General features: G+C 34.3%; 1 protein-coding gene and 1 long non-coding RNA gene across 2 annotated transcripts; both read right to left on the reverse strand.

Annotated features, from left to right (window-relative positions):
* Nucleotides 1-334: 334 nt before the first annotated feature.
* On the reverse strand, nucleotides 335-12,645 carry LOC133515967 (uncharacterized). The gene is made up of 3 exons (XR_009799145.1): nucleotides 12,150-12,645; nucleotides 10,735-10,827; nucleotides 335-593 (listed from the first exon to the last, which is right to left on the reverse strand). It is a non-coding gene; the product is annotated as an uncharacterized LOC133515967 (long non-coding RNA).
* A 3,905-nt stretch (nucleotides 12,646-16,550) lies between these two features.
* Nucleotides 16,551-19,393, reverse strand: LOC133515968 (segmentation protein fushi tarazu-like). The gene is made up of 2 exons (XM_061848622.1): nucleotides 17,614-19,393; nucleotides 16,551-17,396 (listed from the first exon to the last, which is right to left on the reverse strand). Exons 1-2 carry the CDS (start codon nucleotides 18,503-18,505, stop codon nucleotides 16,990-16,992), a joined length of 1,299 nt encoding a protein of 432 aa, XP_061704606.1. The 5' UTR covers nucleotides 18,506-19,393; the 3' UTR covers nucleotides 16,551-16,989.
* Nucleotides 19,394-19,699: the final 306 nt, after the last annotated feature.

Genomic DNA, 19,699 nt, shown 5'->3' on the forward strand with positions numbered 1-19,699 from the left:
TAATACACATTAAATTAAGTATGTAAAAATATTTTCCATAATATCCGTAATAGCCCAATGGTTGACTGGTAGAGAATGCCTCAAGATGTTAAGTCCGCCATTTGTTAATGTGTGCAATAAAGTTTAAATAAATAAATCATAGCCAGAGAGGAAAATGGGAACGTTTGTATGGAGAAGCAGCCGTCCCGTCCCCTTTCGTTTTAACTCTCAGGCAACTAGATGACATTATCGCCATTAAAGCAAATATATTTTTGGCGTTTTATAGTCTTTGTTTAATTTACTTATCTCTTTACAGTGTAGTTTAAAAATTAAGGGAGGAAAAAAACAACAAATAAAATGATATCATATTCTATGTTTAGCACCATCGAAAAAAATAACTCATATAATTATCGTATAAAATTAAAAACACAAAACTGCCAACAAAGAGCGTAATCAAACTCAAATATAAAAGTTATTATTATTATATCTCTGCATAACTCTAAAAAAGACAGCATTTTTTGTTATAAATAAAGATACGGTTACACGAGGCCAGTGAACAAGTAGTTAAGTACTAAAGTTCTAGTTTGAAGTTGGCAGCAGTCGTCCCTCAGGATCTGAAACAAGGAGGAGAAAAGATTAAATTTTATCCACAATTACACTAAACGTGTTAAATCTATTTACAAATGTAATATTTTACTATAAGGTTTACAGGAGTAAGTGTGGCGGTTAGGACATGTATTTATGGTTACCAACAGTTTGACATTGACATGTTTGCTTGCTTGTGCGTAATTTACTTTCTATGCGTCTCGTTCGTACTCGCATATTAGTGCGAGCGAGATGTACAGAAATAAGTTACTTAGCAAGAATAAGACGTTAGCAAATATGTCAGTTTGACACTACTATGGCAATAGGGTTGTTTTCAATTTTTTGAAACACTCGTATTACGTTCTATATTAACTAAAAGTTGCCCTAAAATTCAACTTTTATACTATAAACGGCTTTAAATATGTTAAATTAACAAAATATATTTTGACAGATGCTTTCGCGCCCAAAACGCTCTTTGAAAATTGTGTGACGTCACAGTTTACGGTTTGACACATAACTACATACACACGTAGAAGATACGAACTGTCAACTGACATTTGTCATTTGTTGTTTATCGCCTAACTGTCAACAGTGTCAATCCGAGAGTTGTGACGTCATCAGAATCTTCAAAGACGTTTCGAGTTTGGTCACGTGACGTGTGCCACCAGATATTTTAAATTCAATATTTACAAAAATATGGTCATTAGAGGTCCCCTAAAAGTAGTTTAACATGTTCATATAATCCAAAAGAATTTATTGGGATACAATTCTGCCCTAAGATTTGTAGATGGAAACAACCCTATCATGGCTTATTGATTAGTGTTTATCGCGAGTTCGTAGATTTGATACTTGCTACTTGCTAGTTGCTACTACTTGACAAATGTATCAACTCGCAATAAACACTAATCGGTGTGTGCACGAGCCCCAATGTAAAGGCCAGCCTGAATCAATGTGTATATAGCCCCAATGTGAAGGCCAGCCACACTTACCCCGCAGTCACACTCATCCGTATTGACCTTACTAGGTAGGTACAGACGCCTCTAAAGATGTTATATTAAAAATAAGAAAAAAATATATAAAATTACACATCTTTATTTTCAGGCAACTATTGGCTCATAAATAAATACCTTAAAACTAGCATACATATTATACAATATATTTTAAAAACAAAAACATTATGACTGCGATGCATTTTGCAACCCCCGCCGTGCGCCGTGTCAGGGAGCCGGCCTCGGCATCGTCGAATCGAAACCCATCGTCTAAAACTCCTCCTTACTCAAGGTCGCTAAACGTTCAGTCAGAACGATCACCGCAAAAGAATAGAATTAAAATCAAAAGTTTAGAAAATAAAAATGTATGATTTTACAGTAATACCGTTCGTTTCCGATATCTCATGTAAATGTATGTAAATTTACCTAAGGGTTTTTATGGTTTTCTAATATAGGTATTGGTTTTTTTAATCCGATGAAATAAAGACAGAACTAAAGGTAAATGTTACGATACTGGAACTAATGCCCCGTTCACATCTATTCCAATAGCATGCCAATCCAGTGATCCAATCAAGTACTGGAATGATACTGGAATAATGTGAACCGGAACAAGAATATACTCATTCCAGTGAGCATTCCAGTATTTCCAGCAAAGTGACGGCCTACGGACGGACGGACGGAAAGCTCGCCCAATCCAGCGTCCAGTCCAGCTGTCCAGTGCTGGATTGAACGTTAAATAGTGATCACGTGTTGTTCTTGTGGTAACAGTCTCCATAAATTTACTGGATGTTGAAAATGACTGCAATTCATGTAAGCGATTCGATCCAGTCCAGCACTGGTTTTAGACTGGGATAAGAAAAAATGCCTTACATAATTTTGGAAAAGAGCTGATATAAGTACTTCTGGATCGATTTTTATCGAAACTCGCTTTCACGTTTAAAAAACCACATCGAAATCGAACTCATAGACGTACAGACATTGGCATCAAACGTATAATACCAGTATTTTTTTACAGGTGTTAAAAATACATACTTAGATACATTTGTGATGAAAACACTAATAAAATAAATGCCCTTACCGGAATTCAAATTAGCCAATACTACAGTCGCCATCTGATATATTGGAGCGGCCGAGGTGCTCAAAAATATCTGGTCACAGACTCGAACGCCTTGACAATAGAGGCGTGTTCAGATATTTGTGAATACCTTAGCCGCTCCGATATATCTGATGGCGACTGTACCAATATTTTATATCTTGGATATAAAAGCAGTTTAATATCGATTAAGTTTATATGTACAAAGAGATGTAAAAAGAAACTATGCAGCTATTCTAAAGTAATTCTACAGCAAAAAGTTAAACAAGGGTACTCTAATGAGATTTCCCAGGGTCGGGTAAAAAACTCGGGAAACTTGAGGAGAATTTCCATTGAAAGTTTTGTTTTGTTTGGCCGTCAATCCGCGGCGTTAGGGCGGGTTCACACCGGCCGGGGACTTCATTTATTATGTCGGAGTTTTGAGGGGTGTAGACAAGTCTTAAACGGTGGAAATATGCTGTTTACATTGTAAATAAAATAAAGAAGCTGAAAATGAAACACGTTGTTCAAAATTGCGTTATTTAAAGTACAGTCGACGTCAAAGATATGTTTGAACATTTGCACCTGGTGAAAAATGTAAATATAAGGTATCTTTGACCTCGACTGTACTTATGTAAGTTTTTGTCCAAATTATGGAAAAATACTGCTTTAGTGAAAGATTGTGAGGATTCTGTAAAACTCTTATTTTTTTTAAATGTAAATTAAGTGTAAGTATATGTAAGTACCTATACACATATATTATTAAATCGGGCAATACCACCTTTAATAAAAATATTTAATTATAAGATTATGCTGGTGTTACCGAATTATTTCACTACAAACTTAGACGAACTCTAATAAATGCCAAATACATCATTATTTCAACAACAATGTGTATGTTAACGGCATCAATCATGGGATATTTAAGAGAAAATTAGGGGTATTTTTGGTATTTCACCGACATCTGTAAAATTTCTACCGCATTATGCTTTAAAAGTGGAATGTCCAATTCATTGTTTATGTTTTCTTTGTATTTAATGCAACCTACTGCAATTGGTTCCAATATTATTAACTAATTAAAACTATGGTTTTTTGCTCCAGTCATGGGATGTATAGCGTCATTAATTTTCCAAAAATTAAACTTTAGCAGCAATTTGGCTATTTTTTATGGTAAAATAAAACTGATGGTAAATACTTGTTTTACAGGATTTGTCTATACCATCCCATTACTGGTGCCTGTTCCATTATAGGGGTGTTTACTATAGAAATATTTCAAAAACTACAAGATAAAAATTCAACTATTTTCCTTAGCCAAAACAAGAGGGTTATTTTGTAGAGGGATGTAATTATAGAAAGGGCAGCCGAGCCTGTGCGTCTTTCAAACAATGCTAACTTACATTTAGCTGTCAGTCAGAAACAATTTGGAATTTCGTGAGCGCGGAGGGTCGACAGTACGGTGGGAAAATAAGAATTATACAGAGTGGTTCGAGCTACGCGAGGTGGCTAAACATAGGATAAAATGAAGATTGTGCTTAATGGCAGAGGCAATCGCGTAGCAGTGGAAGAGAATAAGCTGACAAGTATATGCATATTTGTTATTTCTTAATAGAAACATACAAGGCCTAAATAAGTAAATAATAACGTGCTTACCATCTCATCTTAAACCCGATAACAGTGGTATTGAATAATATTTTGCAATATAATGTTTTCAAAATATAATTTTGATATTACCAGTCGCTTTTCGGTGAAGGAAAACATCGTGCGGAAACCGGACTAATCCCAACAAGGCCTAGTTTACCCTCTGGGTTGGAAGGTCAGATGGCAGTCGCTTTCGTAAAAACTAGTGCCTACGCCAAATCCTGGGATTAGTTCTCAAGCAGACCCCAGGCTACCATTAGCTGTGGAGAAATGCCGGGACAACGCGAGGAAGAAGACGAAGATAATTTTTTCAAAAGGTCTCCCATGAGCCGTGGCAAAAAGTAGAGATGAAGCAAGAAGTAATTTTGTAGCAGAGTAGGTATTTTAATATAAAAGGCGCAATAACCAGTTTTTGGTTAATAATTTGAAATATACAAAAGTTCGTAAGAGAACTGATAAGTACCGCAATAATTATAGACGTCAATCATTCAAATATTACTGATTTAAATTTGTACCTTGATTTTTTTACTTGTTAATTTGGAACTCTCTTTTATAAGAGTTTAAAAACCAAATTTAATTTGTACTTGTACAAGTACGCGGGGACTTACGAGGTTAAACCAAAACGGAGACTGTGCTTGTCTTGTACACAAGACATTTCGGTTCAGTCTAAACTCAATAAATCTTTGTCCAAGAAAAACATCGTACTATCAGCTCTATAAACACTCCGTAGACATTCGCAACGGGCCGCTCCGAGCGCCATCTATCATTTCCTCCATCCACTCGCCGGGTTAAACACATAAGTGACATTGACGCCGGCCACCGCCACCGCAGCTCGAACTCCCCGCTTCACCCAATCTACACTTAAATTCATCTACACCTTAAATAGAATGGGGACCAAGTAATACTGGAAGGCCATTCTGGGCGGCGTCGTATTAAATTATATTTTAGTCAGGTACGGCTTGATCTGAAATAAGACTGACGATCAATGGAATTGACGAGACTTTTAAAGTTAAGGATAATAATACTTTTCGTACTAAAACGAAAAGGATTATACCGTTAATTGTGCCCATGTGCTCCAACTAGTTGTGCCGTTCTCGAGAACGTTCTCCGTTAACTATGGGGAATGTTGTCGCAGGAGAACATTGAGAAGGTTCTCGAGAACGGCACAGTTCCAACAGTTTTTACGTTAATTTAAAACAACATGATAGTAGTGAGGCTCTATTTTAAATAGGCATAATACTTCTACGCTTCTTCTTCTTCTTTTCTATTCTTTTTTTTAGCTACTTCTTGTACCTACAGATTTTACACAATAAACATTTCTGATTCTAGTTATTATGATTAATATATATCAACATACTACAATATAAATAGTAACGAAAAACAATTTTAAACAAATTTTGTGTTAATAAATAGCAACCAAAATATAATAATTATAAATTTCGAGTTTTGGAGCAAATTATGGACGTTGTCGACATTACAGAAGTGACACAATCTTCTGATGCAGCGCGTTTATAAATTTGTTCCCAGTGTTAGGTATGTTCAAGTTCAAAGTCATAATAAAAATGCAGTGCTTAAAAAGACCCTATTAAACTCCGCACTTAAAATATATTTTAAAAATGCTAATCAGGTATATAATGTACTTATTAGACAATTTTATCCATATCCATAAAAATATTTAAGTTTTCCTCACCAATATAAAACGCCTGCATCACATTAAATGCACAATTAAGTCTGCCGCAATTTCAGAAGCCTCGGAATTATGTTAAAACATGAAAGTTCAAAATTAAGTCATTACTGATTTGGTGAGGGCGTTAAATTGCAATATTATAATAACCGCGATTAAACGGTGGCGAAACGATCAAATTTGCGATTCCAATCGCTTGTTCGCAAAATCGTTACGAATCGAACAGTCTAGTCATCAATGTGACTGTGGTCTCCATACGTATGAATAATATTGTATGATTTTGAGTCCTCTACTAGTTTTTCGGACTCATATTATTAAGTCGTAGCTTGAGTCATTTTAACTTGTTAGAGAACCGAGAGTATTTCGTAGAGACTTGAGTTTATTTCTTTTCAGATGAGTCTTAATTTATTTACAAAAAAAAACAAAATGGCCTCATCTAAAATTGGTGTGTAAGAGAAATCAGTCAATACCGCCTATTTTCTTTACTGTTATTTAGATAAACCGATTGAGCTCGAAGTACGAGCGAAGTGCCTTCATTTTAGCTTGGGCAAAAATTCTTCCGTATTTCTCTAATCTCTTCAGCTTTTCCTCTACCGGCCGCATTTCTCAAGTAAACGGGTTTCGAAAAATTTTGAGAGCTGGTTCAAAAATTATATGTTTATATCCATACAGTTTTTGAAAACATTTCATAAGGGCGAAGCCATATATTTATTTAGTTTTAGTTAAGCAAAAACATTAAATCTTTATATGATACATTATGATATTAAACCTAAGGAAAAAATTGCCACCCTTTCTGTATTTTTTTCCTTAACCAGAATTTTTAGGACTATATGGTGATGAGCTGATGAGACTTGGATTGTGGATTTCTGGTCCCTTTAAGGGTTAAAAATTCTTTAATATGTTTTTGAAGGTCACGAAAGAGTGGTTAGCCTAATATTTTAACTCGGCTGTGCTGTAAATAAATGGAAATACACGAGTCGTTCAATAATCGATGAGCATAAATTTTATACCGCCAGAGACTATTATAATACTCGTATTGAGAGGTTACATGCGGTCTGTGTTGGTTTTTGTGACAATTGCCTTGTATATTCTCGCACGTTTTATGTGTACGTAACGTAAAATGCACGTGACATATAATAAATATAATATGTAATTAATAAATTGTATATCCAATACTTTTTTACATATTTCCGAGCGATTATAGATGTAAGTAGGTAACTATGTACAGTCAGCTGCAAAAATATGTATCGAGAGAATCGTCTCATAAATATGGTACTACGCTCTTTATTATATGCTTATTACACTGGAATAAGATGCTATGGGACATATTTTTGAGTAAGATGTGTACACCCATATTTTTACACTTGACTGTACCTACTATAATTTAATGATTTAACGTAAAATGATATCAATTCTATCTCCACTATTAGGCATTTAAATTCTACTGGGTAATATAATTATAAACAAAAATAGAAGTGGTAAATACCACTCGATTCCCAATTTCTATCGCTCGTATTTAAAAAAAGCGGCCAAGTGCGAGTCGGACTCGCCCATGAAGGGTTCCGTACCATTTATGACGTATTAAAAAAAAACTACTTACTAGATCTGGTTCAAACCAATTTTCGGTGGAAGTTTGCATGGTAATGTATATCATATATTTTTTTTTGATTTTTCATTCTGTTATTTTAGAAGTTACAGGGGGGGGGGGGGGGGGGACACATTTTTTCACTTTGGAAGTGTCTCTCGCGCAAACTATTCAGTTTAGAAAAAAATGATATTAGAAACCTAAATATCATTTTTGAAGACCCCTTATCCCTAGATACCCCACACGTATGGGTTTGATGAAATAAAAAATTATTTTTAATTTTTATGACGTATTAAAAAAAACTACTTACGAGATCTCGTTCGAACCAATTTTCGGTGGAAGTTTGCATGGCAATGTATATCATATATTTTTTTTAGATTTTTCATTCTGTTATTTTAGAAGTTACGGGGGGGGGGGGGGGGACGACACACTTTCTACAACTTTGGAAGTGTCTCTCGCGCAAACTTTTCAGTTTAGAAAAAAATGATATTAGAAACCTCAATATCATTTTTAAAGACCTATCCATTGATAGACCACACGTATGGGTTTGATGAAAAAAGTTTTTTTGAGTTTCAGTTCTAAGTATGGGGAACCCCCAAAATTTATTGTTTTTTTTTTCTATTTTTGTGTAAATATCATAATGCGGTTCATAGAATACATCTACTTACCAAGTTTGAACAGTATAGCTTTTATAGTTTCGGAAAAAAGTGGCTGTGACAGAATCGGACAGACAGACGGACATGACGAATCTATGTATAAGGGTTCCGTTTTTTGCCATTTGGCTACGGAACCCTAAAAATAGCATTTCGCCGTTTTCCACAGATTTTCGAGTGACGAAATCGAGCGCTCGAAATTCAAAAATATAAAAAAAAAATAAATAAATAAATAAACGTTTATTCACATTTCATGCCTTATAAATATTTACAATATACTTCTGCCAAACCACAGAGTGAATTATAAGAATAATAATATAAGAATTATTATTATTATTAGATATAATATAAGAATTATTAGGCGGAACATTCCTTTCATTGATTTCAAAGATACAAATAAGTAGTAAGAGGAGAAAGCTCCCAATCATAGTTACCTACATATTAATTTTATAGAACTAACTACTGTAAAGTTTTAGCCGTTAGTCTTGTTACTTGTAGATAAATGCTGTAGTATTTAAATATCCAACTATATTTATCAGTTTTCAAGAAGATTTCATTATAATCCGTTTTAGTGAAACTACGGTGAAAAAAAAAAACATTATTCAGCTTTTTAGGTATTTTCAGCCGTTTCGTAATATTTCAGTAATAAAACTACAATGTCTATACCAACAATAAAGTATATATGATTGTATAGATCGCACCTGCCCACATACCCCACAGTCCCGCGTCACAGGCACGTCACAGAAACATCAGTCCATACAAAAACGATTGACAAAAGATTCTGCACTCACATTGTCCCGGCATCATTTATCAAGAACGCTTCGCTGGCGACGTTCGAAAGCAGATCCGCTGATCAATGTAGCTATGTAGGCCTGAGGGTCGAAACGATTAAAATTTTTGGTAAGGTTTTTGGTGACCAGCGTACGAAACCGTTCCATATCTTAGTTGGGTAAACTCGGGCAATTACTACTATGTACGAAATATTATTTTGGCCTTAAAAAAGGTTAATGCAAAATTTAATCTTTGAATACTATTTAATAATATAATAGTATACTAATTAATAATTTTCTTGCAATACATGAGTTAAAATGTCATTAACAAAAAAAAAAACATTTTTTTCTTCATTCATACTCCAGCGATTTAAGTTATTTTGCATCAAGTACCGCGATCTGACTTGTCTAATTTAAATCATTTGTTCCGCTACTAGGATACAAACGAAGATTAGTTCGGAAATAATATTACTTTAGTTCTATGATCTATTATAGTTCCCGAAATACACAAAGTAAAACTAAAAATAACATCTATGTAAAATCAACAATCAAACATCAAAGAAAACCTACGAATATCGATCTCTTTGAAACGTATTTAAAGGAAATATTAATTGTTTATTACACATAATTACTCTTAATTTACGAGTACTGATAACTTGGTAATCAAAGCAAGCCGAATAGACCACGTGATGACCTTGCCTACTTTAGATAACAAGAATATTATTCCCATTGCTTATGAGCAAAGTAACTGCAGACAAACCACAACAAGTATGAATCCAAACTCACTAACAACTATCTGTAACCCAAGATCTCACTAAATGTTGGTTAGCTTGAAGTGGCACTCGGTTAAGTGGAGCATGCAATATATCGTCCAGGCAAATGTTTTTCAGCTTCATACATTATGCACTTGAAATAGTATAATTAATTGCACTGTTGAAATATGTTACCAAATGTAGGCATTTTAAATTTGCGAAGTGGATATTAATAAATGGGTATAACATTTTAATTAACGACCTTCAGTCGTTAATTGTCTGTCTATTGCGATAAACTGGGCCAGTATTGAATACTTTGCCGTATTATTTTAAAAAATATTTCGTAATACTAGCAAGAATGTGCGATGATCACATCATATCGGCATATATTGTAAGAATTTGGCATACTTATACATATTATAAGACAAGATGAGATAAAGCTTTTTGCATTGAAAAATATCCAAATTTTAAAACAAACATAATACCTACGCTTAAACAGTACATACATGCTATAAATAAATGTACAAACATGGTTTTGAAAAGTAAACATAAAATATAAGATTGTAAGCAAAAATTGTAACTGTCTCTAACGTATTTTACATTAATACCTAAACTAAGTGACATAAAACTTGTATCTTACGTATTTCGTGTTAGTAGGTCAATGTAGTATAAAATAGGTGTTTATGCTATTAGTATTAGTGGTGGTGTATATGGCGGCGCAGGTTATTTAGAACAGGTAATGATTGTTTTTCAATTTATCAAGCTACGTATGACGGCATGGAGTTTCGGAAAAATAATTATATAATAATAATTTAATAATATAGACTATTTTTTATCAATATGTGGGAACTGCAACGTTAAAATTCTTCGTTTATTAATGGCATAGTTAATTAAAAATTTAGGTAATGCCAGTTTGTAAGTACCTAAAGATAAGATAAGGTAGGCCAGAAGTCCTAGAAGCTAAGCCAAAAGAAGAGGGGAACCTAATAATTAAAAGAAAGCTAACAAGGCAGAATTTGTCACTTACCAGAGTAACTTTGATGGATTCATTTAGAAGGTATTCCTGAGTTGCTACCAAGCTAGATGGATGCTTCAGCAACTTGGACGGCAGGCTTGGAGTCTGGAGAAGTGTTATAGATTTTGTAACATAAATTAATACTGCACAAAAATTGTGTAAAACAGTCAAACAGTCTATCCGTTCTTAAATTGAATACTAAATGAGTGTGTCTACATTACCCTAAGAAGACAATTAAAATCATTATCATATGAGTGAATTGTAAAAAATTGTACATAGTTAAGGACCTGTAATTAGTCAAAAGTTAATTGATTCCTTTGTGTTACGATAATTAAACCATTTCTATTTATTGTATATGCATGAAAATGTGTAAGCGTATGCAATTACAAAATACAGCACAATAATTTGTGTTGTGTTATATTTTGTAATTACATACAATGTAAATTGCTACATGGTAAATTTTTGTAACCCAAATGAATCATTTAACGTAAGACTAATCACAGCTTATAAACTACGAAGTTAGTTTCAGTTCTCTCATGTAAAAAAAAATTGCAACTCACCCATATGTAATAGGAAGATAAACCCAACATTAACAGAAAAAACAAATGACAGATAAAGCTTTGCCTATAATTATTTATCGCTTGTAATAACTTTATGATTCGTGGTTTTATTACTTATTACGTTAAAAGTTGCTGGTTATAAAATTAAACGAATTGAGAAATCTTTAGTTTACGTTCTTTAGATTTGAGGTCAATTGCGCCTCAAATAAATAAAACTAGCAACTACGTCGCCGGTTCATTCCTAAGCCCTGACGCATACAACGCCGATTCCGGACCCAAAGAACTATAGTCGTATTCAAATATCCATTAGGAGGTTTCTTTTGATCCGTCGTCAATGAAGGCAGCCTCATTCGACTAGGATTAATTAGAGTCTACATTCAAGCGAACTGCTCAATGTGTTGATCTGCAAACTTCTAATTGCCAACGGAAAACCAGAGCGATTCAATAGAACGATCTTCTTGCGTTGGATTAGGACACGAAATTGATTACTGGCTACTTTTGTAAACAGTAGCAGTAATTTGGTAAAATATATTGAGGTGTTGTTGCTGTATTGATGGTAAGACGAAAGAGAAGGAACAAAAAAGAAACAATTATAGTAGAACTTTTGATTCAGTGAAATAAAATAATTTATATTTCCTAGTTACTGATGTAAAAAATTATCTCACCAAGGCAAATGACGTCATGAATGTAGTTCCAAAGTAAACATATAGATGGCGGTAATTTTGTGACTCTTCCCTACTTATAAAATATGAAACTACAGATATCAAATTTAAAGTTTACTCAGTCAACAATGAAACACAGCATTTATATTAATTTACTATAAAATACATGATTATTCTAAGCAGAAAAATAACATGGATAACTCACCTGCTTGGTTGCCTTCAGAACTTTCTTCTTAATATCAACTTATTATGAACTAAAAACGTTATAAAAAAAATCAACACTAATCAACTACTGTCAGATTGTTTCAGTATTTTCATACAAAAATAGAACATAATCAAAAATATCAAAATAGACACTGTGCTCAAGCAGCCATTTTGGTAGAATGTCCACGCAAGCGTACTGAGGGTCTACCCCTAAACAAAGGGATGCTGTATTTGCCTCTCTATCCAGCACTTGTCTGGGTAATCTTGATATCCCTCTCGCGCGTCGTATTGTGTTTGTCTATTGAATAGACTGGAGGGTCAACTTTCTAAAGGAAGGGTCCGATCGCTATGAAGTTAGATGCGAATTTTGCAAACTGTTGCTCTAATGGCCTACATTACATTTTTATCTGCAGGTTATATTTTTAACCGACTCAAGAAAACGAGGTTTTTCGACTGTCTTAGTTTATTGCCTCTAGGTACTTTTTATTTATCTCTGTACGCCGTATTTTTGCTGGATATATGAAGGCTCCAAAGCTGAACGGTCCAAAAATTTTATTAGCTATTAGTAAAGAATAAACTTCTTATAATTATTAATTGTACCCATTCCATTTAGTATTGTCCATAAAAAATTGTGTATAAAAAATGTATATTTTATCGATCCATTCTGGCTACCATTTCGCTTAGCCAATTTATCCTATAACGAGCACGAACAAAACTTAAAATAACGTAGATTGTAGAATTATTTTAACAGGAAATCAATTAAATTATTTTATTAAAATATTCAAATTTATGTTATGTCATCATGTACTATATAAATTATAAACTAAAAATGCTTTAAAATCATCCATGAAAGCGATGCTAGTATCGGTAGAGGAGAGTAGGGCAAGTTCGAACGTGCTTTAGTAATATATAACACATGGCAGTATCCCCGCCAAGTCATTCAAAACAAAGGAGGCACAGCCATACCCTCTTTTCTCGAAGCTATTCGGTACTTTGATATGGATAAAGCTAAGCTATATCAATATAATCAAGTACCAAGTCATTATATTTAAATAATTAAGAAATCTCTTATATTGATACAGTCACTATAAAAGGTAATTAGTTAACTAATCATTATCAGGTAACAATTTATGATAGTTTAGTTCTATGGATCGGTATATAGGACGGTACTTAATAAATTAACCAACTAGGTTTTACATTACCTCTTAAATATTATTTGCAGTAAAATAAGTGTCTTTTACTTTTACTGTTTTTGACGGGATTATTTTATCTGTTAGTTCAAAGCTAACGTTAAACTTGCAGGATTTTTTTACATACCTGCTAAATACATAGGTATAAGACCCATAATATATTTGCTCTGCTTAATATCTAATATCAGTCATAGATTTTTTTAAGTAAGGTAGTTTTAGGTTATTCAACATATCATTTTTCGATTGCCTGACACATAACAATAATAAATTTAAGGTTTACCTTTATTACAGGATGGAATATCAACGTTCGAAACCTTGTAATAAGATATACCAAAAAAATCACTAAGTTTAAGCAAGTACGCAATACTTTTTTTTTTTTAAATTATAATTAATACTTACCTACTTAGTAGTGCCTACACAGTTCAAGAAACCTCTTTGTGTGACATTTTTTGACAGTATATTCAGGTTTTATTCTCGGTTGAATATAATTCATAAATGTTCCAATCATTTTACAAATTACTAAGAACTTGGCGTGTTCGTTTCCTCACCATACGTCATTACCCGACTCTCCCCTATTTTCTAAGTAGCAATCGCGAGCCTAAGCGGTTTGATAGAATAGTTATGGATAGAAAATAATAATATTTGAGCAAGTATTTTTCTAGATTTTTTTACAGAGTTGAATTGTCCTGTTTGTATTTGGAATAAGTACTAGTAATTGGAATATGCAAAGATTTTGGACTTTTGGCGCGTTGTTCTATCAGATCATCATCTTCCTTTCCTGGCGTTGTCCTGTCTTTGTGCCACGGCTCATGGGAGCCTGGGATTCGCTTGGTAACTAATCCCAAGAATTGGCATAAGGCACTAGTTTTTACAAAACTCCTTTCCATCTGACCTCCCACTCCCAACCCATAGAGAAAATTAGGCCCTATTGGGGTCAGTCCGGTTTCCTCACGATGTTTTCCTTCACCGGAAAGCGACGTACATAAGGTCCGAAAAACTCGCTGGTTTGAACTGAACCCCTGACCGAACTTTGAAAGTCGTGCGCCCGTACCACTAGGCTCTACCAGGAGTTTTGCAGCTGTACTATTAGCTTACATGCGTAGGCACGGTATCCGTGGCATACCTATAGTCGCGTCGCATTACGCTGTGCTAGGCAATCAATCATCCTGATAATTACTAACCACTAACTGTCCGATTCGAACTGTAAGTTACGTCAAATATTAGATCGAGATACGATATAGATCGGATATGTCAGTGTCAAAAGTGACGTTTTTCTTTGATGAAACGTTACTTTTGATAGTGGCATATCCGATCCATATCGTATCTAGATCTAATATTTGACGTATTTTACATTTCAAATCGGGCCGTTACTCTCGTATAAAATCCTAAAATATGCATTACGCGCATTTTTTGCCATTTGTTTGCTGTATTATATTTGCTTCAAATTATCCTTGTATAACATGATTAACTCCGTAAACCGCTTAACAAAAAATCACAATTCCAGTAGCCAAAACCCTTTACAGGATTACTAAGCAAAATTCAAAGTCGGCAGTCAAAACATGTCAAAATTGCCGCCAACATTCGATATCCCTTGAGAGCAATGAACTTGCAGTGTTTAAACCCTTTGCAACTATGCCGAAAGGGATACTGTGTTAAAACTGGGTTTTGACGGATTATAGACTTTAATTTATTTACTTAAGGTCCCTTTTTGTACTTTGTTGTTTAGCTAACAAACACATTGTTCGGGGCTCCGATTTTAAATGAATGCCCGTTAGGTTTAGGTAGTTTTGGGAAATTTGCAAAGGTATTCTTTTGTAGACCCTTTTGTTTCGCAATATCAGTTGAAGCAAAAAAAAGATAATGAGATTTAAAATGCTGCGTTAAGATTTAAAAAAATATACAGGGCAGCTAATAGGTAAATGATAAATCAGTAATTGATACGAAGTTAATGATTGAATTTTTGGTGCGAATATATATAAATAATATAATTTTAAAACATATTAAATACCGAGACTACCGCGAATTTATTTTGTTACCTTTATTTCTGACGTTTCGAGTTTCGACACGGTTTTAAATATGTGTTTAAAACCCGAAAGTTTGAAATGCTATTTATATTATTTATTATAATGTTTGTGTCTTATTGTATCGAATTTGTAAAGACACTATATCAGGAAGAAAATTCATAGTACATATTGCATATGAAAATATGGTCTGAAGTGCATGACAATACACTTGGACCGTGAATTGAATTATAGGACATTATTTTATTACACAAATTGACTAAATCCCACAGTAAGCTCAATAAGGCTTGTGTTGAGGGTACTTAGACAACGATATATATAATATATAAATATTTATAAATACTTAAATACATAGAAAACACCCATGACTCAGGAACAAATATCCATGCTCATCACACAAATAAATGCCCTTACCAGGATTTGAACCCGGGACCATCAGCTTCGTAGGCAGGGTCACTACCCACTAGGCCAAACCGGTCGTCAACAGTCGAGAATATGTACTCTTATTTTAACTATTTTATCATTTTGAAAAATCTGCCTAATCTAAAGTATATGGTTACTTGATATTGGTTTTATTTTTTCTTTATGATATGAACAGTTAACAAAATATATAATGCGTAACATAAACATCGTGGAACAGGACTAAAGTGCATTACTCAGCCATTGAGAGATTTCTAAAATACTAGACAAAAATAAATACAAGTTTTATTTTCATTCAGGAATCAAAACTCCTCTTTATTATAGCGCCCTTTAAATGACTAGAGAAGTACAAAAATATCATTCATAAATAATCATCCTTAATAATACTCCATAAAATATCTCACTAGGATATGTTATATAACTTATATTAATAGGAACCCTTTTTCTTACATTTATTATTTACATGATAATTTTAGCATTTATGTTCAAAACTTACGTAATATCTTAAAATTATATTTACAAAAATTACTAACTAAACATGTTTACGAGTACGAAATAAATCATATGTAAGTAATCGATCTTTATTACAAAAATAACGTTTTTATACGGAAAGCTATCTGGAAATAAATCGTTGTGTAGGTAACAACAAATCAAGAAGATCACTAATTTTAAAATTTACATAATTGTTACTTACTAGAAATGTAATCAGACACTTAATTAAAACTGTAATCATATGCATCCAAATAATCAAATACTCGTATTTAAGAAATCAATCAACTGCTACAAAATTCTCGACTACATAATCAATCTGCATTGCGGTCATAGAATATGTATAATCTTTGTTTTTATATTAATACCCTATTCACTACCAAAGATACTTTAATCGTGTTTTTGTAATTGAAATACGCCTGTTAGACGTTTATTCACGTTAAATATGATACCAATTTGATCTCGGTACGCCGCGTTCAGCGCGTGCACATGCACATGCGCGGTGTCATGCGCGCGAACAGGACGCACTGAGGGCCCACCACGAAACACAAAAATGGAAATTTTGTTATTTGCCACTCTATCCAAATATTCGAGCGATAGAGAGACAAATAAAGAAATTTCGAGTTAAGTGTTTATGTCGTGTAAAATTAGTTTCATACTTTACGTTAAACGCCGGAACAAGAGAATTACAAATCAACTGTTACTATAATTATTTTACGGGTCACATTTTAGGCACATTGTATGGTGGCATCATACAATTCTGCGGTATCGCTGGCATATGTGCCAGGTTTGACTGTGGGCCGTTACCCATATGATATCCAGGGTAGTCTAGGGGCATCTGCCGTGTGTCCATATATTCAGGCATATTGCCTAAAGAAGTAGCACCAATTTCTTCAGCGCCATACGGGTCTGGAGAAGCGTTTAGTTTTCCATCTTTTTTCGCTTTCATCCGTCGGTTCTGGAACCAGATCTTGATTTGCCTTTCAGTCAGGCCGAGGGCGTGGGAGACCTCTATCCTTCGTCGTCTCGACAAGTATTTGTTGAAGTGGAACTCTTTTTCCAATTCCAACGTTTGGAATCTGGTGTAGGTCTGTCTTGTCCTCTTTGATCCCTCCTTTTTGTCGTCACCTGTAACAAAATAAATACGAAATTAAACATATGTTCATTATTAAATTACAATACATATTTATTGAAGTCATAGATTGTATTAAGTAATTAAAAATAATAAAACTATGTTAGGTCTTATAGTCTAGTCTAATAATCTTATAAGTTTTGTTTTTATAATTGTGACGTAGTTATTTTATTAAAGTAAGTAAACAATGGAAAGTATTGAAAAGTAACATACCGCCAATAGTTTTCATCCACGGGTAGAATCCCTGCACATCGGCTGCAGCGGCCATCTTGGTATCGGCGTAATCCGCATTGTCCCCGCCTGCCTCGACCCTCGTCACGTCCTGACAGTCGACTCCCGATGACGGCACTTCTTTCGCCGCCCCACCAGCACTCTTGACTGACGTCTGACCTTCCGCCTCGTATCCACCATGAAATTGCGACAAATTGCATTCCTTATCCGCTTTAATTTCGTTCTTTTTTTCCCAGTCCGTGATTGGATCCGCTTGGTTCATCATTCGTTGCAATATTTCTTGCGTGTATGATTTGTATGGTTCATTTTTCTTTGGTTTTGACAGCAGGGCGCGTAGCTTTCCTGAATCTGCTTCAGGGCTGGGTGGCTTAGCACTCGTGACACTTTGTGGCGACCCGTAGCTGGTTTCTGGCAAACTGCACTGACCTGGCGAATTCATGGATCGAGTATCCTCTCTCTCCACGCTATCTAAAGGCACTTGATTAGCCATTGTGTTACTTCTCTGATCGTATGCGTAGGGATTCTGATGCGGCTGTTGTTGTCTGTAATAGTTCATTTCTCTCCATCTGTTGACCATTTCTATATTAGCATGACTATCTGTGTAATTTGAATGATAGTTCTGCCAATTACCCGGCTCGGATTTAACTACAGTATCAGTCTGATTGTTCCCGTAAGCTTTGTAAAAGTCGGCACTTTGCATGTACGGGGGATAATAGTCTGCGTTAGCACTGCAAGCATTGTTTTGGTAATTATACAAGCTTGGCATCATTGGTTTGTAATTGTATTGTTTCGTTTGTAAGTCACCTTGATTGATCATGTCGGCACAATTGTTCCACATGTCATGCGCACGATTAGTAGTGGCCGCTGACGTCATGCTGCACTTATTCACTCACTGTCACTAATCACTGCATAGATTTAGCACTAAACCGGACTGCGTGGGCGACGATCCTTCTTCTGTGTTGACTGCGAAACGAATGCAATAAGTGAATGCAGGCAGCACGTCCCCATCGAATGTAATACTTTTATGTGACCTAAAAAAAAGTTTGGGGTACATTCAACAATAGCGTCGCCATTGTCCCTCTGCGAAGTTGTAAAACCGATCTCCCTGTCTCGCTTTCACTAGCTCCCGATTGAGTCACCCTCGGATGTAAGAAAGGGACGGGTGTAGTTTTAGCGTTTGTCGAAATAGTTTGCAAATATCCTATAAATGTTTACAATGCCAATATTACCGATAGCCGATTTTGGATTAGCTATGTGCGCGTGTATAGGAAAATCATTGATTGATGTGTGGTGGTGTGCGTGGAGAGGGTGTATAGATTGATTTTATTCTATTATTGGTTTAGTGTAAAGCCGCGTTTTTGCGCTGCGCTGGCGATCGCATTTTATACAGAGTGTTAAATATTATTGACTCAATTTGGTGGTCGAGTAAAAATAAACTTATCCAAATCAATAAACAAATTAATAGAAAATGGTTGTGTGCTATAACTTTCTATAGCTTATTTTCTGTTTAATTTGTTTAGTCTTGATAACCAAACAGGGATAAGTAACTATACAAATTTTACTCTTTTGCACATAACACGATATTATCAAAAATGTCTTTACTCTAACACAATTCAAAGAGTTTTTACTTTTTACAGCCTATACCTACAGACCACGTTGTCATATTGTTTGAGAGAGGCTACAGCTGACACTCGCGCGGGCGGCTTTCTCGCACAAAGATTGTCCATCGCAATCCAGCGTGGGAATGCCGCCTGCGTGATGGGCACTTATTTGCCTTGGGGGAAAAATTTAGAAAATTCTTTTAGGTAAGTATTTTTAAGTTAATTTTATTAGCTTTATTTTTAGTTATATTATTAATTAATTTAATTTTTAATATCTTCTTTTAAAGATTCTTTAAGTGTTTATTTTTTTACTTGTAATTTATTTATTTAAATACTTAAATATAATTTATTCTTACAATTTGCTTTTCAATAAATAATATAAATATATTATAGGTCTGTGTTAGTGTAAGATAAGAAATCTATTGTATGCGTAATCTAAGTTTTCTTGTTTAATTAATGAGTACATA

The sequence above is a fragment of the Cydia pomonella genome, chromosome 3 (assembly GCF_033807575.1).
Source record: "Cydia pomonella isolate Wapato2018A chromosome 3, ilCydPomo1, whole genome shotgun sequence".
NCBI classification, from domain to species: Eukaryota; Metazoa; Arthropoda; class Insecta; order Lepidoptera; family Tortricidae; genus Cydia; species Cydia pomonella.